At 41.3% G+C, this 25,287-nt stretch overlaps 1 protein-coding gene across 4 annotated transcripts; it reads left to right on the forward strand.

Annotated features, from left to right (window-relative positions):
* On the forward strand, positions 1-24,670 carry LOC101478206 (NLR family CARD domain-containing protein 3). 4 transcript variants are annotated; one of them, XM_076881404.1, is made up of 12 exons: positions 1-326; positions 3,178-3,315; positions 3,400-3,492; positions 4,199-4,300; positions 5,328-5,406; positions 5,569-5,755; positions 5,913-7,716; positions 9,002-9,175; positions 11,291-11,464; positions 13,542-13,706; positions 22,397-22,443; positions 22,619-24,670. In XM_076881404.1, the coding sequence occupies exons 2-12, from the start codon at positions 3,227-3,229 to the stop codon at positions 23,140-23,142; spliced, it is 3,438 nt and encodes a 1,145-aa protein (XP_076737519.1). In that variant the 5' UTR covers positions 1-326; positions 3,178-3,226; the 3' UTR covers positions 23,143-24,670. The 4 variants fall into 4 exon arrangements, with proteins under 4 accessions (XP_076737519.1, XP_076737533.1, XP_076737526.1 ...); XM_076881418.1 differs by having other exon boundaries at positions 4,202-4,300; XM_076881411.1 differs by having other exon boundaries at positions 1-289.
* The last annotated feature ends 617 nt before the right edge of the window (positions 24,671-25,287 follow it).

The raw sequence follows: 25,287 nt of genomic DNA on the forward strand, positions 1-25,287 counted from the left end.
CACTGAAATTTGTGTTGCGCGCAAGCGCAGAAACAACAGGTCGGATGGATTCCCAGGACACCGGTGCTACTGCCAGTGTAGTTACCGCCCCTCCCCCCTGACCCAGCGCAAAGCACAAGCCTCGCATGCGGAGTGAAGCGGAAAAAAAAGTGTGAGACAGAGGGTGAGAGAAAGAAAAACAAACACAAAACACGGCTGCCAATAAGGAGACGGGGCTTGCGTCATTCACTTTCGTTCGAGACTGACACATCACTACTGGCTTTCCAGGAAGCAGCTGAACAATGAGGAAGTAAGTGGAGCTTGTTGTTGGTGTGTTTGAAGAAACTGTAAGTGTGCTTTGTTTCCTCCTTTAACAGTTCGTCTTTAGGAACTTTACTGTTTCTTCAGCTCATGTCTGATTTATTCACACAACTAACTCTGTGTGTTTTTATTTCCGGTCTCTCCTTTAAAGTCGGTGTGTAATGTTTTTCTGGCTAACATCAGCTGTGCAGGGCTGGACTGGCCATCGGGCATACCGGGCCACTTGTGATTTTTCGATTTTATGGGCAGATGGGGTTTTATTTCTTTTCTTTTTTTTAACGGTATAAATGAATGGTGGTGGATTGGCCATCGACTCGGGACTGGACCAATTACAGCCGGGAAGGTTGAACTTTAAAGTTGAGGTGAAAAGGAACGTGATTTCTCCCTATCACTACTTAAGGTAGAAAGTTGCTAATTCAATCATGAAACTGATCAATGATCAGCTGATCGGCTTTTCTCTCTGCGCCAGAAAGAGGAAACCAGTGGATGTCACGCTAAACAAGAACAACACGTTTAAGCTTGATCAGCTGTTGTTAGCATTTATTTAATATTACTTTCTAGTATCAGCTGATGTTTGCTGGAGCCACAGCTGTAAAGCTGCTGGTGTTCCAGATCTACTGGCGTTTAGATCAACTGGCGTTGGTCGAACAGATGTATGGCAGACTTGCGTTTCAGTAGCTGCTACCGACAAACCAGCAAAAAAAAAAAAAAAAAAAAAAAAAAAACGCCAAATGTGTCATCTGTGACACTTGTGAGGTTGTCTCAAACACACTCCGTCAGTGTTGATGCTGTTGAACAACAAAATGTTTAAAAATGTGGCAAGTTTACCTGGTGATATCCTCATGCGCGACACGATCGCGAAAACAGCAAAAAATTAACACCACGCCGTTGTTGTTCACAGGACAGCAAGAGTAAACGATCGGGAGACTCTTGTCGTCGTTATCGTTCCTCTCGCACGTTTTATTACTAAAGCGTGCAGTTTACTTTGTGCACTAACATGGACTCGAGTGAACCAAGTGCCACAGCCTACAGCCAGATCAACTTGTGACACACATCTGCAGCACGTTTGAATTCGTTTCATGCACAATACATTTGTACCTTTCAATTGTGTCTGTTTATGCGTCATGCAAATAAACCTTTGAAATGAATGAAATGATATCATGTATGTATTATCAGCCTACATTTGTACAAAATAGCAAATTATATACACAAAGTCATAAGAATCACCACCCTTGTTCATCATGATATCAATACTTTTGCCCATAAGAAAAATGTCGTGAACAAATATATGACACTAATATTTCACCGGTGTTGTAACATCACATGTCGTTAGCATAGTCTGCGTGTGTCTTTTCTCTGCAAATGAACATTTTAGAGTTAGTTGTTATATACAATCTGTATAAGTGTGGTCAATCTAATAATGATCCACAGTTACACAGTGATCAGTAATAAACAGTCTCCAAAACTTGCATATAATCCTCAATTTGGAACCCATCTACTGACTACCACATACAAGCTGGACCAGTCTCCAATGCAGGTCAGTCCACTGCTGCCACCTGTGGCCAAGTACCATAGCCTACTACTAGATTAACTTGTGACACACATCTGCACCTGCTGCTATGATCACATCGAGTAAAGGCTGAGTGGCTGCACTTACACCTGGTACATCCAAATCTACCCACAAACATGTTGAAAGATGCAGTGCCTGCAATGTGGATTGTTAACACTAAAAACAGTAAGTAAGCAAAGACAACACTGATCAATTTCTTGCATTTATTTAGGTAGGACGTTCAAATGGCCAAATCACACTACGCTGCCCTCACGACACGTGACCATGTGAAGCTAGACAGCTAGCGAACAAAATAGAGGAGATCTTCCACACAAGGCTTGCTTTTCTTGCTTTTAATGAAGATCCTTTAAAGCCTTTCCTCTCTCAAGGTTTCTCCTTGCTATTTCTTATTTGTAACTGAAATATACAGAAAATGAAAATAAATTGCTAGCTAATACACATCTTAATGACAAACTTAGCCTAGCTTAACACGTGCGTTACATTAGCATCGCAGTTCACTCCAGGTAAACACATATAAAAGTTATCTCTGAACATATTAATACTCACAAAGACGAACGTTTCCCAAGGTACAAGCGTGTAGGGCACTCTTAGCGTGTACATGAACTCGTTCACTCTTTTAATACTGCCGAAGCACTTTTCACGGCATTAACGGAGAAAATACGTCAAAGATATGTTAATGATCAGAGCGCTCCCTCGCTCCCGTTTCCGCACATACAATACAAGATCACTTGTGATAACGATGATTCACTCTGAGCAAATTTCGAACCCAGACATTTTAACTGTTTTTAGCATGAATCACTTATAATATTTCTTAACTTTGAACTTATTTATCACTTTGCTTATGTAACTTAATCAGACTATGCATTGACTTCTGACCAAAAGGCATAACACACACTATCAAAACATGCTTCCTGCTTGCATTTATTTAGGTAGGATGTTCTGATGGCTAAATAACACTATGAAAACATGCTTCCTGCTTGTATTTATTTAGGTATATATATATATATATATATATATATAACAGCTTCTGTTATCAAGTGAAAATAGCAAAGATTTCAGGGCTGGGCTAACATCCTAGTAACAGCTCACACAATCACTTCTCATTATCATTAGGACACATTTAGGTCAATATCACTTCACATTTCTGTGTCATCATCCATCAAATGTTGACACATAGTGGGTTTGTCATTCTCTCAACTGACACTGAGATGAAGCAGGAAAGAAGGAGTTGATATTTGGACAGCACACATGATGGAAAAGAGGATTTCAGTTCATGTGCACATGAATGATTTGTGTTTTCTCTGCAGGTGAAGGTAGAAAGTGTTTGTGAGCTGATGTGGATGTAAATTGAGCAGCATGGATCAGTGTGAGGACAGAGAGGAGGGAGTCCCTCCCTCTAAAACCATTCTGTGTGGGGAACGTGAGAGCCAGACCAAATCTCAGAGGTGAGATGACCATCTCTAACTGTCCATGACTATTCTCCATGTCACAGCTCAGCACTCGCATCACTGCTCCATCATTATTCACAGGAACCAGCCTGGACCTCCATCCAGCTTTGTGTCCTTAAGGAGTGACACGTCTAAAGGTGGTCTCGTTGATTTTAAAGTGTCTGCTGCAGAGAGGTGAGCTGTCAGTAACATGAACTGATGTCAGTTTGTCTGATTTAAATGATTTTGATGTTTACTGGTTTCTAAAATGCATCTCTGTAGGAGAGTAGTGTCTCAAAGGACACACAGGCACAGGTGTAACTGTCATTTTATCTGCTTTTAACACATATTTGGACACAATTGGCTGTTTTTAGCTATTTATTTTAATCACAGGTGCAAATTTAGAGCTCACACATCTGGATCCTAAACTATGATGGAAACAGCTGCTAGCAGTGGGTAGTTTGACTTTAGCCTAGTGGCTAAGCTAACACAAACAAGCATGCCAGCTGTGCTCTGTGAGGATGATACACTGCTCTAGAAAGCAAACTAAGGTTTGCAGACCTTAAAGAGGACATCGCTCTGATCAGTGGAAGTTGTTTGTGCGTGCCACGTGATGCTGTAGGATTTGAGGATTTGTTAACATCTCCATGATGATACATCTCCTCGTATAACTGCAAACACATGAACGCTCCTAACGGCAGCTATCACAGCCACAGAGGCAGACTGTTTCTCACTGTTGCATTCAGGGACATTTGTTTTCCTGTAAAAAGCTGTACTCTAATCTAAGAGGACTGTTACTGACAGGAAACAGCTGCATTATCTGCAGTCTGTGTGATCAGAGCTGCTTCAATGACTTTCATCAGATAATTTATCGTTGAATAAAACATGTTTGTGCCTGCAGCAGTCAGAGGTCACAGTCTGCAGGATCCAGCTGTCTGTCTGTGAGGAGTGACCTGTCCAAAGATGAACCTCCATACTTCAGTGATGAACCTGGACCAACGAGGTCAGAGAACTGTGATGAGCTCCTTTAGATGTTTGCGTTTTCCTGGATAAATACGAGCTGAAAAATCCTCAGATTTTTACAAAGAAAACGATGAAACAAAAAGATAAAAATGTCAGACTGTTTCAGGACAGATATGCTCATATCTGTGGGGAAAGTGTGTACTGAGTGGGTTCATGTTTGTCTTTAAAGAACAGAGCTGCTCTCTCTCTGATCTGTCATTGTGTCTGTGATCTGTTAAACAGTCTGAGAGGTCACAAAGAGACCCAGGGTAACGTCTAAGCAGCTAAAGCCCGGATCATACTGGGTGGTGTTAATGAGACCTCCATCAGGAGAACACTGAACAACAGTAGTGTGGATGTAGTGGATAAATCCCAGGATACTGATGCTCAGACTTAATCACAGGGAACAAAAACTGATTTGATCTTCAGATTGTGACCTTTATACTAGACGTTACATTTGTTTAGTGATTTCAATAGAGATTAAATGTGTGGGGGGTTGCCCTGAAAAACGCATCTACTTTCCTGAACTTATGAATCGATGACTAAGGAACCAAATTGCAATTGTATTATTAGTATGACGGTAAAACTTTCACAAATTCATTCAATATACAAAGTTTGTTTTAGAAAAAACTCAGAGGTGTCAGATGATTTGTGACAAAATGACACAGCAGGTATTTCTCACATGTCCTACACTAATCTACCCAGTTTGTAAAGCTGTTGTTATAGTGGTGGAGGGCAGACCTGGGATAATGTTCTGGTCTTTGAGCAATGAACTGCTTGTAGAGGTGGTTGATGGTTTATCAGTTTTACCTCCCACTGAGTTAATTTGTTCAATTTAATGAAGTCTGAGCTTCTGCAACATCATCCATCAGCAATGAAAGAGAGTCCATGAAACAGACTGAAAATGCCTGATATTTTCACAATCTGAGTTTAAAACATGACAAACTTGATTCAGATGAAGTTACCTGAGCAGAAACTACTGGATCTTTATCTTGTGCTTGAACTGATTCTTCATGGTTCCTCCACAGAGTGGACCAGGAGAGCTCAGAGGTTCCCAGTGGTCAGTCTGCCCAGCAGCATCAAACACACCTGGACTCCATATTTATGGTCTGTACATGTACAACAACTACTTTTACATCTATTGTGTTCACAGTCCTCTCCATGCTGCTCTTTGTAGACCGGTGGATTGTAAGTGTGTCCAACATGGATCTGATGTTTGGCTCCATGATTTCAGTCTGATTGGCTCATTCATAAAGTATTCTGTTCCAGCTGCTGGAGGACAACATCATCACTTTTGTGAAGAACGAGCTGAAGAAGATCCAGAAGGTTCTGAGTGCAGATTACCCAGAGTGCTTAGTAAGTCGAAAGAGCAGCAGCAGAGAGGCATTTGTGAAGATCACACTGAAGTTCCTGAGGAAAATGAAGCAGGAGGAGCTGGCTGACCGTCTGCAGAGCAGTAAGAGGATTTCTCTAAAGATTTAAGCTGCTGGATAAATGAAACATTTACTAATGTCTTAAGAGAAAGACCAACGTGTTTTAAAGATTCATTGTTTTTGGAATTAAGTGTATATTTTCATTTTCAAATGATATTCTACATATTTCTTCTCATTCAGAACTTCAAGCTGTAGTTTGTCATCGTAACCTTAAATCTGCTCTGAAGGAGAAGTTCCAGTGTGTGTTTGAGGGGATCGCTAAAGCAGGAAACCCAACCCTTCTGAATCAGATCTACACAGAGCTCTACATCACAGAGGGAGGGACTGCAGAGGTCAATGATGAACATGAGGTCAGACAGATTGAAATAGCATCCAGGAAACCAGACAGACCAGAAAAAACAATCCGACGAGAAGACATCTTTAAAGCCTCACCTGGAAGAGATGAACCAATCAGAACAGTGCTGACAAAGGGAGTGGCTGGCATTGGGAAAACTGTATTAACACAGAAATACACCCTCGACTGGGCTGAAGACAAAGCCAACCAGGACATCCAGTTCATATTTCCATTCACTTTCAGAGAGCTGAATGTGCTGAGAGAGGAAAAGTTCAGCTTGGTGGAACTTGTTCATTACTTCTTTACTGAAACCAAAAAAGCAGGAATCTGCAGCTTTGAAGACTTCCAGGTTGTGTTCATCTTTGATGGTCTGGATGAGTGTCGACTTCCTCTGGACTTCCACAAAACTGCAATCCTAACTGACCCTAGAAAGTCCACCTCAGTAGATGTGCTGCTGGTAAACCTCATCAGGGGGAAACTGCTTCCCTCTGCTCACCTCTGGATAACCACACGACCTGCAGCAGCTAATATGATCCCTCCTAGGTGTGTTGAAATGGTCACAGAGGTCAGAGGGTTCACTGACCCACAGAAGAAGAAGTACTTCAAGAAGAGATTCAGAGATAAGGAGCAGGCCAGCTGGATCATCTCCCACATCAAGACATCACGAAGTCTCCACATCATGTGCCACATCCCAGTCTTTTGCTGGATTACTGCTACAGTTCTGGAGGATGTGCTGAATACCAAAAAGGGAGTACAGCTGCCCAAGACCCTGACTGAGATGTACATCCACTTCCTCGTGGTTCAGGCCAAAGTGAAGAAGGTCAAGTATGATGGAGGAGCTGAGACAGATCCACACTGGAGTCCAGAGAGCAGGAACATGATGGAGTCTCTAGGAAAACTGGCCTTTGATCAGCTGATGAAAGGAAACGTGATCTTCTATGAATCAGACCTGACAGAGTGTGGCATTGATATCAGAGCAGCCTCAGTGTACTCAGGAGTGTTCACACAGCTCTTTAAAGAGGAGAGAGGACTGTACCAGGACAAGGTGTTCTGCTTCATCCATCTGAGTGTTCAGGAGTTTCTGGCTGCTCTTCATGTCTATCTGACCTTCATCAACTCTGGACTCAATCTGATGGAAGACCAACAAACAACCTCCAAGAAATCTGAAACAGGAGAATCTTCAGAGAAATACTTCTACCAGAGTGCTGTGGACAAGGCCTTACAGAGTCCAAATGGACACCTGGACTTGTTCCTGCGCTTCCTCCTGGGTCTTTCACTGCAGACCAATCAGACTCTCCTACAAGGCCTGCTGACACAGACAGGAAGTAGCTCACAGACCAATCAACAAACAGTCCAGTACATCAATAAGAAGCTCAGTAAGAATCGGAATCTGTCTGCAGAGAAAAGCATCAATCTGTTCCACTGTCTGAATGAACTGAATGATTGTTTTCTAGTGGAGGAGATCCAACAGTCCCTGAGATCAGGAAGTCTCTCCGAAGATGAACTGTCTCCTGCTGAGTGGTCAGCTCTGGTCTTCAGCTTACTGTCATCAGAAAAAGATCTGGATGTGTTTGACTTGAAGAAATACTCTGCTTCGGAGGAGGCTCTTCTGAGGCTGCTGCCAGTGTTCAAAACCTCCAACAAAGCTCTGTAAGTACATTTGTACTCATGTTTTACTTCAAACATCCAACTGTGTCAGTAATTTATTTCACCAGGCTTTCTGTCTTTGTATGAATTTGTATCCTAAAGTTTGGGATTACTCCTATACAGCTGTAACCTCTTTGATGGCTCAAGAACTCTGTGTACTCGAAACGCTGAGTCTACCATAAACTATGATCATCAGTGCTGCTGTTGTGTTATCAGTCTTTGTTTAAAAACTGCCAAATGTTGTAATACCTTATATTCACATGCATGCTTTTAGATACATTTCTACTGCAGGTCTATTTTTGGTCACAAATATTGGTGAAACACTCACTTTTACATGCATGGTGGCTCATGCATTAAACAAAGCATTTGCATTTGAATTACTCAGTGAATCATTGTAGCCACAGAAACGTCTTTAGTTGCACTTTTAAGCTTAGGTTTCTGGGCTCTTCCCAGGATGTAATGAGCATTACTTCTTCACCCACCTCTCTCCACTTTCATGTGTTCATGCACCACTGTTGAATTGAGTTAATTACTAAACTCTGCCTCGGTCTTCCACAGTGTGTTTTTTGTTTCTTTGTTGTTTTTGGCCTGCTCTCTCCCCTCACTCCCAAACTGGTTGGAGCAGATGGTTGTCCCTCCCTGAACCTGCTCTTCTTATTATAAGTTGTTTGTTTTTTCCCCTGACTTATAGCTATTCTCATCATTGTCTTCAAATTAACTCACACACTGACTGCTGCTATAGCTTACCTGGCTGAGCAGGTGGCCGATGTACTGAAGGTTAGAGTTGTGACTCCAGGGCCTGGGTTTAAATCTTCTTTTCATCATCCTTCACAACTCATCCACCAGGTGTCACAAACTACAGCACGACTGCAAATACAAAGCATGTCTTACTGGATGGCTGCAACAACCAGAGTTTTACCTACCTTTGGTCTTTCTTGACAGCATGAGTGTAATATTTATTGAACAGAGTCGTCTTCTGTGATCTTTGCTGCTTTGAATGTCCGTGCTGTCCACAGATATATTTCAGTATCAGGCTCTAAACTATGCAAATGGTTCAGAGAAGATTACATTTCCAAACATGACTCAGAAATGATGTTTATACTAGATTTATAGTTTATGTTAATGTCCTCTGAATTACGAGGTGGAGGAGGTGAAGCTTACAAGGAGTAAGTGCTGATAGAAAGACAGCTGTGTTTTAATGAAGCTATTTAGTCAACCAGTAATTGTATTGCATGGTGGCATTTTAAAAATTCATTTGACTGATTTAATTAATTTGTTTTTTTTACAGACTAAGTGGCTGTAACCTCTCAGAGAGAAGCTGTGATGCTCTGTCCTCAGTTCTCAGCTCCAAGTCCTCTTTTCTGAAAGAGCTGGACCTGACTAACAATGACCTGCAAGATTCAGGCGTGAAGTTTCTGTCTGCTGCGCTACAGAGTCCACATTGTACACTGGAAACTCTCAGGTCAGAATCCAAACGTTCCCACTGCTTATCATTTAAGGTCTGAATGATATTAAACAATAAACAACCAAGCTTTGTAGAATTGGCGAATGACCTTTGACCGGGGTGGCTGTAGCTCAGGTGGTAGAGCAGGTCAGCTACTATCCAGAATGTTGCTCTCCGATGCAGTGTGAATGTGCATGAAGCACTGAAACAGCTTAGATAATGTTCTTTTGTGAATGGGTGTGATTGGGTGAATGAACGAGTTGTATAAAGTGCTTTGAGTGCTCAGATGGAGTATAAAAGAGCTATATAAGAACCAGTCCTTTCACCTTTTATTTATCTTTGGAGGGCTTATGAGGTTCTTAATTACTGTCTGAGGAGTTTTTACAGTCACATATTTTGTAAAAGAGAAGTATTGTTTGGTTCATGTTTTCTGTGGCATGTTTTGTTTGACACACCAATGAGCAGGCTATTTGTTCCATCCATCCATCTTCTTCCGCTTATCCGGGGCTGGGTCACGCGGGCAGCAGCCTAAGCAGAGAAGCCCAGTCCTCCCTCTCCCCAGCCTCCTCCTCTAGCTTGTCTGGGGGAACGCCAGTAAACGCCAGGGGAACGCGGTAAACCAGCAAAAAACTAGAGCAGCCGGGCTACGTAAAAAGTGTAAGGGGGCGTGTTTGCGGTCACGTCTAGCGGGTGTGTGGGCGGGAGTGTTACACAGTCGCTCCACCTCAAGTCACTACTGCGCAGACTCTGGCTCCAAAAATGCAAGATGGCAGCCTCCACAAGTGGGATATTTTGGCTTTATTTTTGCACAATGGGAGGAGGTGGTGTCGCGTTGTCCATCTTTTATACAGTCATTGGTTCTGTCTTTTAAAAATTAAGATGGATTATATGGTTTTGTAAACTGCCCTCTCTCTAGTGGCTGCTTTGTAATATTTTTTTGGTTACTTTAGAAAAAAGAAAAATCCAAGATGGCTCACCGTGATGCTGAAGTATTATTGTTTTAAGCTCATATGAACCTTAAAATGTTGTAGCTTTGGACGACATTTGTCCGTCAGTATGAATGATGATAAAATCATAATTTTATTTTGTTTTGCTTAATGATCATTTTTATGATTAAGATGAACGTTTTATCTTGTTAGCTTGCAATAAGCGTGTAACAAGCTAGTTTGCAATGTTGGTTAGCTAACACAATATTTCGTATGCTTTCAGTTTTACGATGGTCAAAGAGAGAGCCACGGTGAGAGGCCGGTCTTTAATAAATGAGCACAGAAAGGAAAATAAGTCTGGATATTGAATCATCGTTATCTCACTGTCTAGCTGGTGAAAACGTGGAAACTCAGGGCAAGGACAGTAAACTGTCAGTCTGGACTTTTCTTTATTTCCATTAGCTGTAAGTGAGATTTCAGAGCAATCAGAGACTGTGGGTCTGTGTATGAAGTATAATTCATGTGCATTTGTTGAAATTGTAGAATGAGAAATAGCAGTTTTGGGCTATTTCCTGCTTGTGCTGATGAAAATGTTTATTGACGTGTGAATTCATTCTTCAACGCTTGAAAACTTTGCTTTTCTTATTTTTGTGTAACACAATTTAATGCACTGAACAATGAAAACAGGAAACAGAGAAAGCTGGCCTTCAAATTAAAAGCTGCTCCTCCTGAAACGTGTTGGTGGTAAAATTTAAGAAGAGCTGAAGCACATAAATAATCTACGTGCCTAAATATTAAACACAGTTGAGGCCAGTGTTGTTAGTCCAGGTCAGAAGATGACTTGTTGGAATGAAAATGAGCTTGTAGTTTGTCTGCTTTAATAATGTGACTGAAAAAGGTGATGGCCTTCAAATATGTCCATTTCTTTCCAACTTCACCTTTAAAAGACATGGGGATCCTGGAATGAAAAAACATGACTTTTTTATGTTTTTTATGATAAATGTACAACTTTAATGTGAAAAATTCAGAGATTTTTTCTCTTGTGTTTTTTTGAAGCTGCTTCCTGTTGGTTTCAGCTGTTTGGAGTTTCCATTTTCTAAACTTCTACATTCTGAACCTTCTTCAGCTCTGAAAAGATTATGAAACACTGACTGATTTCAAGCACACACTTTGTCTAATAAACTTACATCTTTCATTCTTTATACAGATTGGGGAGCTGTGGTTTGTCAGAGATCAGCTGTGATTATCTGGTAGCAGCACTGAAGTCCAACCCCTCCCACCTGAGAGAGCTGGACCTGAACTCCAACAACCTGCAGGATTCAGGAGTGAAACAGCTGTGTGGCTTTCTGGAGAGTTCAGGATGTGGACTCAAAACTCTGAGGTCAGTCACCATGTTTTAGTTGTGCTGAGATGAATATGATGTGAAAGTTGTGCTGACACTAAACTGCAGACACAAGGCTGATATTATACTGATCCACACTGAGGATCTTCATTGTAAAGTCTGTTTACTTCTTCTCTGGTTTAGTCCATTGATTGTAGCAGAACAATGTTCACATTTCAAACAGTGATACTCAGCGTGGCCCACACGCGGCCTGCCAACCTTTCCTAATTCAGATAGAGGGTACCCCGATTAACTGTGTACCATTCTTCCTCACAGTTCTAAGTATCAGACACAACAATGAATAATCCACAGCTGACTCTCTTAAGAAAGGTCAAAGGTCATGACATCTCCAAAATCCACCTGTGACACACGTTTCCATCAGTGTGATTGATTCTAGTCAAATAATGATTGATAACTGATCAGTGTGCGACACAGTAAATGTTTGCAGTGCCAGAAACTTCCAATCTAACAGCAACACTGTCCACAGTGTCAGAGTTACAAAGATGGAGATCATAGATTTTATTCTGGTAAATCTGTGATGTCACTGCCATCCCCATCCTGATATATTGATCACTGAGAAAAGCTGTAAAAGCTTCATGTTTAGCAAAATAATGTTTAACTGGGAATTCTGCTTTTGTGACAAGTTAAACTTGTGCAGATGAACACTCTCCTCTGAGTTTGCATTCAGGAGACTGACACCCTCTCTACTTTTAAGATCAGCTTCAAACTTTCCTTTTTGATAAAGCTTATTGTTAGAGGTGGATCAGGTGATCCTGAGTTATGCTGCTATAGGCCCAGGCTGTTGCAAGACTTCCCATGATACTCTTCTTTCTCCTCCGCCCACCTCTTTTCACTACTGATGTTTTTATATGTCACTACTGCATGCTCTTAACTTTTGTCTTCTCTCTTGTTAGTTTGTGATTTGTTCTTGTCTCTCTGAGCTCATCTCTTCTCTTCCCCCTCACCCTGCAGCCAGTCATTGTAGATGGTTCTCCTGTAGCCTGTTTTCACTGGTAGGATCTTTCTATCAAAGGGAGTTCTTCCTTCCCACCATTACCAAGCACTGCTCACAGTCGATTGCCTGATGGTTGGGACTTTCTAATATTGTAGGGAGTTACCTTAAACTGTTAAATCAAATCAAATCACTTTTATTGTCACATCACATGTGCAGGTAAACTGGTACAGTACATGTGAGTGAAATTCTTGTGTGCGAGCTTCACAATACAATACCATAAGAACAAGCTAAATATAAGAATGGCTAAATCTGAGAATTATATGAATAAATATATGTACAATATATGAGTGTATGCATATTACTGAATTTGTATACTAAATATGTGTGTGTGTGTGTGTGTGTGTGTGTGTGTGTGTGTGTGTGTGTGTGTGTGTGTGTGTGTGTGTGCGTGCGTGCGTGTGTGTGTGTGTGTATATATACATATTTTACAAATTAATAGATATTAATAAAATAGAGTAAACAATAAAATAAAGTATATAAAATATACAGAGGTTGGTAGTCGGACATGTGCTGGTCTCCACGAGTGTTGAAATGGATGTGTTGGTGGAGTTTTGGTGAAACTTTCTTCAGGTTTCCTTTGTTAAAGTCCCCGGTCATGATAAACGCCGCCTCTGGGTGTGCAGTTTCCTCACTGCTGATCGCACTGTACAGTTCCCTGAGTGCTCGGTCAGTGTCGGCTTGTGGGGGAATGTAAACAGCCGTAATAATCACTGCTGTGAATTCCCTCGGTAGCCAGAATGGCCGGCACTTAATCATCAGGTATTCCAGGTCCGGTGAGCAGAAGGATTTGACCGGGTGCACGTTCGCATAATCACACCAGCTGTTGTTGATCATGAAACACACACCACCGCCTCTGCTTTTACCAGTAAGATCCTGTGACCTGTCTGCACGGTGCACAGAGAACCCCGGTAGTTGTATTGCGGAGTCCGGTACCTTATCCGGAAACAGTCACTTATAAATAAAGTTAAATTAAACTGAATGGACGTAAATGGATAATGTTATTGTATCTGACAAACAGAAAGTCATTGTTCACAGATGGATTCATGTTTTGTGTGTCTGCAGTCTGTCAGGCTGTCTGATCACAGAGGAAGGCTGTACTTCTCTGGTCTCAGCTCTGAACTCCAACCCCTCCCATCTGAGAGAGCTGGACCTTAGCTACAATCATCCAGGAGACTCAGGAATGAAACTGCTGTCGGCTGGATTGAAGGATCCACTGGACACTCTCAGGTATGAAGAGAATGTCTGATAGAGGAGGAAGAGTTGAAAACATTTCCTGTGTCCTTCACTCACTTCCTGTTTGTGTCCTGCAGATGAGACATGAACAATCACACATGGAGGAGTATTTTTAGGGACAGACACACTAGTCTAGTTGGATAGTACATGGATCTTTATGTAGGGGGTCTCCAACGAGTCTGTTTGCAGAAACATTAATGATAACTGATAACACATATTGAGATTTTAATTAAAAGTAGACATACAGTTAGGTCCATAAATATTTGGACAGAGACAACATTTTGTAATTTTGGTTACCACAGTGAATTTTAAAGGAAAAAACTCAAATGCAGTTGAAGTTCAAACTTTCAGCTTTAATTCAGTGGGTTGAACAAAAAGATTGTATAAAAATGTGAGGAACTAAAACATTTTCTTAACAAAATCCTTCATTTAAGAGCCTCTAAAGTAACTGGATGAATTAAATAAGTGAAAATAAATTGTTGGATTTCTCTGGATTTTGTTAGACACCTCTTTCCATGACTCCTCTCTCCTCGTGTCCTTTCCTTGGCTCCTCTGCTCACGTCTCTGGTGGGAGGGGCTAAGATATGAGGAGAGCAGTGGAGGATGTACAAACTGAGAAATGAGAAAGGGGCACAGTCTAAGAAGCTTGATGACCTTTAGGTAGGTCTGTGCGACAGACAGTAAATTTGTCATGTTTGAACTAAGTGAGTGAGATGAAGAGTGATGGTGGAGATGGACTACATACACAGGAGCCTGACCCTGAAATGCTCTGTATGAAAGGTAAAATAATACTGAGGACAGGTGAAAGATGCAAAGGCAGGTGAGGAAGTGACAAAAGGAGCCTTTAGTGGCCAAAAGACACAAGTCCATCAAACCGAAATCCAAAGCAGCACAGGAAGCATGAAAAAAAACAATAAGAGCTGCTTGAATTCTCCAAATACTGAGGAAAGGTGCTTCATTGCTTCCTTTATTTTTGTCGTGGCTGACCGAACGGACTCACGTGCAGACCGCTGACAGTATATTTACAAATTTTATTCTTTACACAAACACCAGGTGAATATTTACACGGTGAAGGGAAAAACCAGAGCTCCAGGGATTCACGGGGCTTGGGGAAAACAGGCACAGACACTCCGCTCTCACTCAGAGATTCACTTGGACTCTACAGAACATTCCACAGGCAGTAATCCACAAAACGCTTCAGTAATCCACACACGCTCCACTGAGACGAACACACGGGGAAAAATCCAAGGGACATGAGGGCAGGCTTCGGGGAAATCTATTTACAAGAGAAAAAAAGTTAGCGAAGGAAAAAAAATCATGGGAGAAAGCTAGATTCTACTGACAGTAACTAACTGCAGTCTACAATGGTCCAGCGAGGAATAACACCAAACTGCTGTCATAAATAGTCCAGGGCAGGTCATCAGGGAGATCACTCTCAGGTGTGGAGTGGCAGGTGCGTGGGCCAAGGGCGGGAGCCCATAATGAGCTCCGCCCAGGCATAGTGGAAAACAAAGGGAGAACAGAGAGGGGGAGGAGCGAGAGCAAGAGAGAGCAGAGGCAAAAACAAAAACACACATGTAGCCACACAGGGAGCGCCAGGCAGACACGGTACCATGACAATTACCTCCTTTAGAAGAGGAGATACTACTGGAGCATCCTTTATGAAAGCAGAGGACATAGATACTAGGGGTGCAACGATACACAAAATTCACGGTTCGGTTCGATACTTTGGTGTCACGGTTCGATATTTTTTCGATACAAAAAATGTTCATTCCTTTTTAATTTGTCATTTATTAAAATTATAAATATATATTTTAACTCAGAAGTACAGTTTTTAAATTTAATGTTGCTGAAACAACAAAATAATAAAATAAATCTATCTGATTGAGGAATCACTCATCTTTGGAAAAGAGAGTTTATTACAGAGAAATGTCTCTTTCCAAAACAAAAGCTATACTATACGCTTCTTCTGGGCAATATTCTCAGCAGCATATTACACATATCAGGTCCTCATAAGGAGAATCATGTGCTAACGGCTGTCTAAACGATTCGGGTAAAGTTTGTAGCATGCATGCTTGTTGTTTTTGTCTGCTTCCACTTGTCTTTGCACTAGGATGATGTCGGAGTAAATGTGCAGTCATATTTGTTGTGTGCTGTCAGTGTTAATCTTGTTAAAATGACTTTAACGTGTCACATCTGCAATGATTCATCACCTGGCACGTTTTTGCACATGTTTTGGGACTGTCCTGTGGTATCCAATTTTTGGGTCTTTGTGAACTCTGTGTTATCTGAGGTACTGGAAGTTTTTTATGTTCCCAATCCTGGTCTTTGTCTCCTTAATGATACCTCTGAAATCTCCTTAAAACAAATGCAATGCAAAATGTTGTTCGCTGGATTCACATCCGCAAAGAAGACTATTACAAAGCAGTGGTTCTGTCCTGACATTTGTATGGAATCATTCTGGAGACGATGTCTTATCCGTGTTATTGGTTTTGAACATACCACAGCAAAATTAAATAAAGCTCGACCCACGACTGTTGACGCTTGGAAAATCTTCTCATCCAGAGTTATCTCCTGGAAGAGGCAATAATTGGTTTTAACTTTGTGTTTTTGTGTCTTTTCTTTGCTGTCCCTATGCCTTGTTTGCTAATGTTTGCTTTGCTACTGCAGTTTACAGTTGTGCTGTATATGTCTGTACCCCCCCCCCCCCCCCCCCCAACCCCGTTTTAAATCAATAAAATGTTGATCACAAAAAAAAATGACTTTAACGCCGTAACACGGCAAATCTCCGTTAACGAGTTACCGCGGATCGCCCCGTGCGTGGGGCTGGACGGCATCAACACGTTAACAAGCTAATTGCGCTAACGCACTAGTTCCCACCAATTGAGCATTGCATGGCACATCGACATACTGTTTTACTTTTGTCCATGACGCGCTTACCATCAGGGTCATACTTCACATGAAAACCAAGATAGTTCCAAACGCCGGTGTTCTGACAAACCATCCTACTTTGGCAAAACGTCCTACCGTAAGTAGTTTATGCACATTTCTGCTGTCACAGAGTAATTCCAGCACCAATTTAAGTAGGTATGACAGTTTGCCACTTAACTTTGCCCATTAGAGTATACTTGTAGCTCATATGCATACAGTCAGGATGGTTTGCCACTTCATTTTACCCGTTAAAGTATGCTTGTAGGTAACATTCACAAAGGTAGCATGGTTTGGCACTTAATTTTACCCGTCAGAGTATGTGTGTAGCTGTTATTAACAAAGGTAGGATGATTTGCCACTGAATTTTAGCTGTTAAAGTACGCTTCTAGCTCATATTCAGAAAGGTAGGATGGTTCGCCACTGAAATGTAGCTATTAAAGTATGCTTCTAGCTCAGATTAACAAAAGTAGGACGATTTGCCACAAAATTTTAGCAGTTTAAGTATGCTTGTAGGTGACATTCACAAAGGTAGGTTGTTTTGGCAGTTAATATTACCGGTCAGAGCATTTTTCTAGCTAATATTCACAAAGGTAGGACAATTTGCCACTGAATTTCGTGTTGTGCGCATGCGCAGAAACAACAGGTAGGATGATTTGCCAGGTAGGATGGATTTCCAGAACACCAGATCTGAATGAGGGTGGGGGAGGTTCAATTTCAGGTAGCGTTGAGGCAGTTTCCATGTTGCAACAAGCTTAGCTTCTGTCTTGCTAGCTTGCGCTGCGCTCAGTGGATCTGCACTCGACAGTGCAGCCTAGGCGGAGTAGTTGAACGCAGATCCACTGAGCGCTCAACACAGACAGCATCGTCAGAAGAAAAGTTGATAAAATAAATAAAAAATTTTGTATTGTTCAATACATATGCGTACCGAACCGAAAGCACTGTATCGAACGGTTCAATATTGATACGAGTATTGTTGCACCCCTAATAGATACAATAGATACAGTTCCATAATTCATAGCTAGCAGGAAGTGTGGATTTGTTGTGGTGTGGAGGAAGAGGTTTGTGTATATATATATATATATATATATATATATATATATATATATATATATATATAAGACAAGACATAAAGACAAGAAAGCTCCTTACCATGCATGGAGGGTTTCACCCCAAGTCAAGCACCCTGAGGCTGTACGCTAAGCGGAAGGAAGGGGGCCGGGGACTGGTGAGTGTCAGCACCACAGTCCAGGATGAGACAACGAACATCCAAGAATACAACTGACCGAGTGCTCAGTGAATACCTCAGGCAGCAGAAACCCAAGAAAGAGGAGGGAGACGAGGAACCATCATGGAAGGACAGGCCCCTGCACGGTATGTACCACCGGCAGATAGAGGAGGTGGCTGATATCCAGAAATCCTACCAGTGGCTGGACAAAGCTGGACTGAAAGACAGCACAGAGGCACTAATCATGGCAGCACAAGAACAAGCTCTGAGTACAAGATCCAGGCTGGGGTCTATCACACCAGGCAAGACCCCAGGTGCAGGCTGTGTAAAGATGCCCCAGAGACAATCCAGCACATAACAGCAGGGTGCAAGATGCTAGCAGGCAAGGCATACATGGAACGCCATAACCAAGTGGCCGGCATAGTGTACAGGAACATCTGTGCTGAGTATAACCTGGAAGTCCCGAGGTCAAAATGGGAGATGCCCCCAAGGGTGGTGGAGAATGACCGAGCTAAGATCCTGTGGGACTTCCAGATACAGACGGACAAAATGGTGGTGGCTAACCAACCGGACATAGTGGTGGTAGACAAACAGAAGAAGACGGCCGTAGTGATCGATGTAGCGCAGGGCTGCCCAATCCCGGTCCTCGAGAGCTACTATCCTGCAGCTTTTAGATGCATCCCTACTCCAACACAGCTGAATCAAAAGGTTTGATTACCTCTTCAGCATGCCATCGTGTTTGGCAAAGGCCTGATAACAAGCCATTCATTTGATTCGGGTGTGTGGGAACAAGGATGCATCTAAAAGCTGCAGGACGGTAGCTCTCGAGGACCGGGATTGGGCACCCCTGATGTAGCGGTTCCGAATGACAGCAACATCAGGAAGAAGAAACACGAGAAGCTGGAGAAATACCAAGGGCTCAGAGAAGAGCTCGAGAGGATGTGGAGGGTGAAGGTAAAGGTGGTCCCCGTGGTAATCGGAGCACTAGGTGCGGTGACTCCCAAGCTAGGCGAGTGGCTCCAGCAGATCCCGGGAATAACATCGGAGATCTCTGTCCAGAAGAGCGCAGTCCTGGGAACAGCTAAGATACTGCGCAGGACCCTCAAGCTCCCAGGCCTCTGGTAGAGGACCCAAGCTTGAAGGATAAACCGCCCGCAGGGGCGTGCTGGGTGTTTTATATATATATATATATATATATATATATATATATATATATATATATATATATATATACAGGGATTGCAGAATTATTAGGCAAGTTGTATTTTTGAGGAATAATTTTATTATTGAACAACAACCATGTTCTCAATGAACCCAAAAAACTCATTAATATCAAAGCTGAATGTTTTTGGAAGTAGTTTTTAGTTTGTTTTTAGTTTTAGCTATTTTAGGGGGATATCTGTGTGTGCAGGTGACTATTACTGTGCATAATTATTAGGCAACTTAACAAAAAACAAATATATACCCATTTCAATTATTTATTTTTACCAGTGAAACCAATATAACATCTCCACATTCACAAATATACATTTCTGACATTCAAAAACAAAACAAAAACAAATCAGCGACCAATATAGCCACCTTTCTTTGCAAGGACACTCAAAAGCCTGCCATCCATGGATTCTGTCAGTGTTTTGATCTGTTCACCATCAACATTGCGTGCAGCAGCAACCACAGCCTCCCAGACACTGTTCAGAGAGGTGTACTGTTTTCCCTCCTTGTAAATCTCACATTTGATGATGGACCACAGGTTCTCAATGGGGTTCAGATCAGGTGAACAAGGAGGCCATGTCATTAGTTTTTCTTCTTTTATACCCTTTCTTGCCAGCCATGCTGTGGAGTACTTGGGCGCGTGTGATGGAGCATTGTCCTGCATGAAAATCATGTTTTTCTTGAAGGATGCAGACTTCTTCCTGTACCACTGCTTGAAGAAGGTGTCTTCCAGAAACTGGCAGTAGGACTGGGAGTTGAGCTTGACTCCATCCTCAACCCGAAAAGGCCCCACAAGCTCATCTTTGATGATACCAGCCCAAACCAGTACTCCACCTCCACCTTGCTGGCGTCTGAGTCGGACTGGAGCTCTCTGCCCTTTACCAATCCAGCCACGGGCCCATCCATCTGGCCCATCAAGACTCACTCTCATTTCATCAGTCCATAAAACCTTAGAAAAACCAGTCTTGAGATATTTCTTGGCCCAGTCTTGACGTTTCAGCTTGTGTGTCTTGTTCAGTGGTGGTCGTCTTTCAGCCTTTCTTACCTTGGCCATGTCTCTGAGTATTGCACACCTTGTGCTTTTGGGCACTCCAGTGATGTTGCAGCTCTGAAATATGGCCAAACTGGTGGCAAGTGGCATCTTGGCAGCTGCACACTTGACTTTTCTCAGTTCATGGGCAGTTATTTTGCGCCTTGGTTTTTCCACACGCTTCTTGCGACCCTGTTGACTATTTTGAATGAAACGCTTGATTGTTCGATGATCACGCTTCAGAAGCTTTGCAATTTTGAGACTGCTGCATCCCTCTGCAAGATATCTCACTATTTTTGACTTTTCTGAGCCTGTCAAGTCCTTCTTTTGACCCATTTTGCCAAAGGAAAGGAAGTTGCCTAATAATTATGCACACCTGATATAGGGTGTTGATGTCATTAGACCACACCCCTTCTCATTACAGAGTTGCACATCACCTAATATGCTTAATTGGTAGTAGGCTTTCGAGCCTATACAGCTTGGAGTAAGACAACATGCATGAAGAGGATGATGTGGACAAAATACTCATTTGCCTAATAATTCTGCACTCCCTGTATATATAATATAATATATATATAATATAATATATAGATAGATAATATCACACAAGTATTTACAGCTGTGGCTCTGTAATTTGTTGAAGCAACATTGGCAGCAATTATAGCCTCAAGTCTGTTTGAGACAAAGAATCCATGTTTCTGTTTTTGCCTCTTTTTGAACTTTATTTTTGAAAAATCCAGCATACAGAGTATAGTAGGACATCCCATGAACATGGAAAGTTACTTAAAGACAAAAACCTGCCAAAACAGAGGTGGTAAAGAAAATCTGAGAGGTTTAAATGTGGCTGCATAAAGCCAGGATTAACACATTTGGGCGGAGGAAAAAGAGAGAATTAAAATAATAAATGAGAGAAAAACAATAAGTTATTATCATTACCAGTGTTGGGATCATTACACAAAAGAGTCATGGATTACACAGTAATTGTCCTTTTTCTGAAAATCATTACTTAATTACTTGCCAAATAAATGAATTAACTGAACCACTTCACTGTAAAATCCAATTAGTTCCCCAAACTTAAAAAAATGATTCAAACTCGTTCCCTAAAAAAGAAACGAAGTAAAGCTTACTTAAGATATCTGTGTTAGGACAACTTATTCATTACAAGTATACAGTACTAAGAATAACATGATGTTTCTGAGGGCACAATACTAATTGTTTACTCACTGATAAAAATTTCAAGTTCTACTAAATTTAAAAAAAAAAAAGGTTTCTGGTAACTTCCTCTTTTTCTAACACATAAATCTGTCCTAATGATAGTTTTTGTGTATGGACACAAAAGCAACAACACAAAGCAGCACAAAGACTTCACAGTGATTCTACTGCAGAAAAGTGAGCAGGTAGAAATGGATTCTCCAAGCCTGACTGCTCATCACTGCCTTTGTTGTCTGTTTAAAAATCAGCCTTGGGTTTCTGGACTCTAGTCAGCATCTACACAGCTATAACATCGCTCTGGATTCTGGCTTTGTCACTTTGTGTTAGCATGCCATCTGTGCACAGGGTTGCAAAGAGCCAAAGTTGTGTTAGCAGCATAATGCAGTTGTTTGTGTCCTGGATGTGGTGTGTATTTCATCATCAGACTTTTGTGCATTAAAAATCAAATGTATATCTCCACTATAAACCACTGCAGCATTTTCCTCCTGAGGGACACGAACTAAAAAAAACTGATTGTAGCTCAGTGTGGAGGAAGGAAAGTGCCTGTTTTTGATTTTTCTTTTCTATCCACGCTGCGTCAAGACAACTGTAATGTAATTACAGCATTGAGTACAGTTACATGTTACATTACTGATTCCCAATGTGTGCTATATATTTGTCCAGTTTGGTGTTTATGCCTGCGGTCTACTATTTATATTTGATTCCTGCACGCTTGGAGTGAGCTCACCCATCATTTAGTTTTACATGTACAATCTCAGTAAAGAGCTTTTCTAATTGATCCTATTCTAATGTCGCAGGGAGGTGTCCTTTCCAGCTAAACAGAAGAGGAATATAAAGATAATGAAGGTCACAGTTTGAATCAATCAATTTCATTCAATACAGTGGTGTACTGACAGATCCAGGATCAGTCCAAATCATCAGCAGTTTGATCCACGTATGGATTGAAGTGTATTTGTGAAACTCTTGGACTGTTCCTTTATCAATGTAAAACAGTATGTGTATGAGAGCCATGCAATGTCCATGTGTGCATGCTGAAAGAGACTGTGCTGGTCTGACCCCCCCTCCTCCTTTCAGGGTGGAGCCTGCTGGAGAACAATGGTTGACACCAGGTCTGAGGAAGTGTAAGTTTGTTTTTAATATGATTCATGAAAACAAAGCAGCACACATTCAACCATCTTCAAACTGTCACATCACTCATTCACATCTCTGATGTCAGGTGTCATCATCAAAGTGTCAATCAATGAACAGATGATGGATCAGTAACTGCAACTGGATTGTGTTTGTTCTCTCCATCAGATTCCTGTAAACTTACAATCGACACAAACACAGTAAACAAAAGACTCAAACTGTCTGACAACAACATGAAGGTGATGCGTGTGGAGAAGGTTCGGTCATATCCTGATCATCCAGACAGATTTGATGTCCGTCCTCAGCTGCTGTGTAAAAATGGTCTGACTGGTCGCTGTTACTGGGAGGTCGAGTGGAAAGGAAATGTTTATATATCAGTGAGTTACAGAAGAATCAGAAGGAAAGGAGACAGTGATGACTGTGTGTTTGGATACAATGATCAGTCCTGGAGTCTGTGGTGCTCTAATGTTCTTGGTTACTCTGTCTGGCACAATAACAGAAAAACATCCATCTCCTCTTCCGTCTCTAACAGAGTAGCAGTGTATGTGGACTGTCCTGCTGGCACTCTGTCCTTCTACAGTGTCTCCTCTGACACTCTGATCCACCTCCACACCTTCAACACCACTTTCACTCAAACTCTTTATCCTGGGTTTAGTTTCTGGTCTCCTGTTTCCTCGGTGTGTCTGTGCTGAGTTGAGTGTAAAGAGTGTCCTCCTGTTAGAGAAACACTCTGACTGTTGAACAGATAGTTCAGTCTGTACATGTCTGTCTCTTTCACTCAGAAACACGTTTTCAGATTCACGGATTCAATCAGTTGATGTTTTAAACTGATTGAATCCTCTTCAGATGGGTCATAATGCATGTGGCTTATCTAATAAACAGCAGTTGCTGCATTGATTATTTGAAACTAGTCTTGTCTTAATCGTGCACCTTTTGTATTTCATGTTAGAAAAATTGCTTTGAATCTTCAAAGACAAAAAATATAAAAGGTCAAGACAATCCCTAATTTCAAATAAAGAACAGCACCAGCTTTGGTTGAGTCACCTCCAAAAAACCTCTTAAATGGCATCTACTGTCTGGAAATGTTTGTAAACTTCCCTTGCCATCTATCCCCAAAGGTTCTCAATTAGATTTAAAGCAGGGGAACATGCAGGTTGGTCTAAAAGAGTGATGTTATTCTCCTGGAAGAAGTCCCTTGTCATGCAGGCATTGTGTACTTTAGCGCTGTCCTGTTGAAAAACCCAGTCGTTACCACACAGATGAGGGCTCTCAGTCATGAGGGATGCTCTGCAATGTCTGGACATAGCCAGCAGCTGTTTGATGCCCCTGCACCTCCTGAAGCTCCGTTGTTCCACTGAAGGAAAAAGCACCCAAACCATTATAGTGCCCCCTTTACTGCGAAAAATTGAAAATTAAATTGTTTTATGAAAATTAAGTAAAGGTCACATTAAAATGTGAAAATTGATCTGTTAAATTAACTTTTTTTGTTTTTTGCTTTAGAAACCTGGAATTACAGCTACTTTGCTAATTTTTTAAGTGAAAATGTGCTACATTTGACATTTATTACATTTATTTGGTGCATATTGTTGAAAAATGTCAGTTTCTTATTCACTGGCTAGTGACTGGCTATGTAGTGATGGGTTTTATGTAGGAGTACCACTGCTTTCTATGTCCAACCTTTCATTCGATACATCTTTAAATGCTATTCCATGTAATCAAGTTTGGGGGTTTTTATTAGCTGCCTTTTTTGGTAAACAACTTCTTTATTTTAATTTTGTGCTATCTATTGATAAGGGTTTTTCTGTGTTACTGGAAGGTCTTTACCTTAAATTATCAAGTGCCTTGAGGTGACTGCAATTTTGCACGACAGAAAATAAAAGTTGAACATGTACCTTACTGCCTGAAGACACGGTCACATCTGGGTAAGAGTGAAGATAACTCAAATTTATCATTTATGGTTTTTGTAATTGTCAGTTGAGTTCAGTATGAAAGCGTATAAATTGTTATATGCTTTCATATAACAGTTGCATGTGTTGAGGTGGATGCAGCTGGCAGGTAGACCCTCATTGTTTTTAATACATACAAAGTTCAGTGTCTGATTTGTAATTGTATGAGTACAATTGCATAAGAAAAGTGTCATGGATGCTACAAAATTGTATTTGCAGAAAATTAAAATTCGCAAAGGAATTAAAAATGGTTCCCAAAATGTGTGCATTTATAAATCTTATGTGTTGTATTAAATATAAACTGAATCAAGTATGAGGAAAACGTTTGTTTTTCTAAGTAATACTAAAGTAGTTTCCTTTGGATGTTGTCATTTTTTTTTTAAAAAGTAATCTTTTGATATTCTATAACTTACTCAGACTAAAAATCTCATTTCCAAGAGAGACCTGGACCTGAAATAAGATTAAATGAATCACATTAAGAAACTCCCCTTCCAAACAAACTTTAACCATTTTTCAAACACAAACACTCAATGACTCCTTCTCCAATCCTGGTTTTTGGACTGTATTTACCATTATGTTCATGACTTGTCCTCTGCTGCTAGGGGTCCTTCACTGTGCACTAATTCCTATTCACCCACGTGTCAGATCCTAGTTAGTGAAGTGGAACTCATGTCACATGGAAGACCGGGTTCCCTGAGGGGGAGTGAGAAGTGTCCCTTGCTTTTTTTGCGGCTCAGAAAGTAGAGCAGGAAGGTTTTAATTGGAAGGTTCGTGGCTCAATCCCGATCTGTCAAATATCGTTAGGCAAGATACAAATCTCACGTTGTTCTCTGAATTCATGAGTTATAGTATGAATGTATGTGAACGTTAGATAAAAAGCACTTGCGGAGA

The sequence above is a fragment of the Maylandia zebra genome, linkage group LG3, assembly GCF_041146795.1.
Source record: "Maylandia zebra isolate NMK-2024a linkage group LG3, Mzebra_GT3a, whole genome shotgun sequence".
Classification (NCBI taxonomy): domain Eukaryota; kingdom Metazoa; phylum Chordata; class Actinopteri; order Cichliformes; family Cichlidae; genus Maylandia; species Maylandia zebra.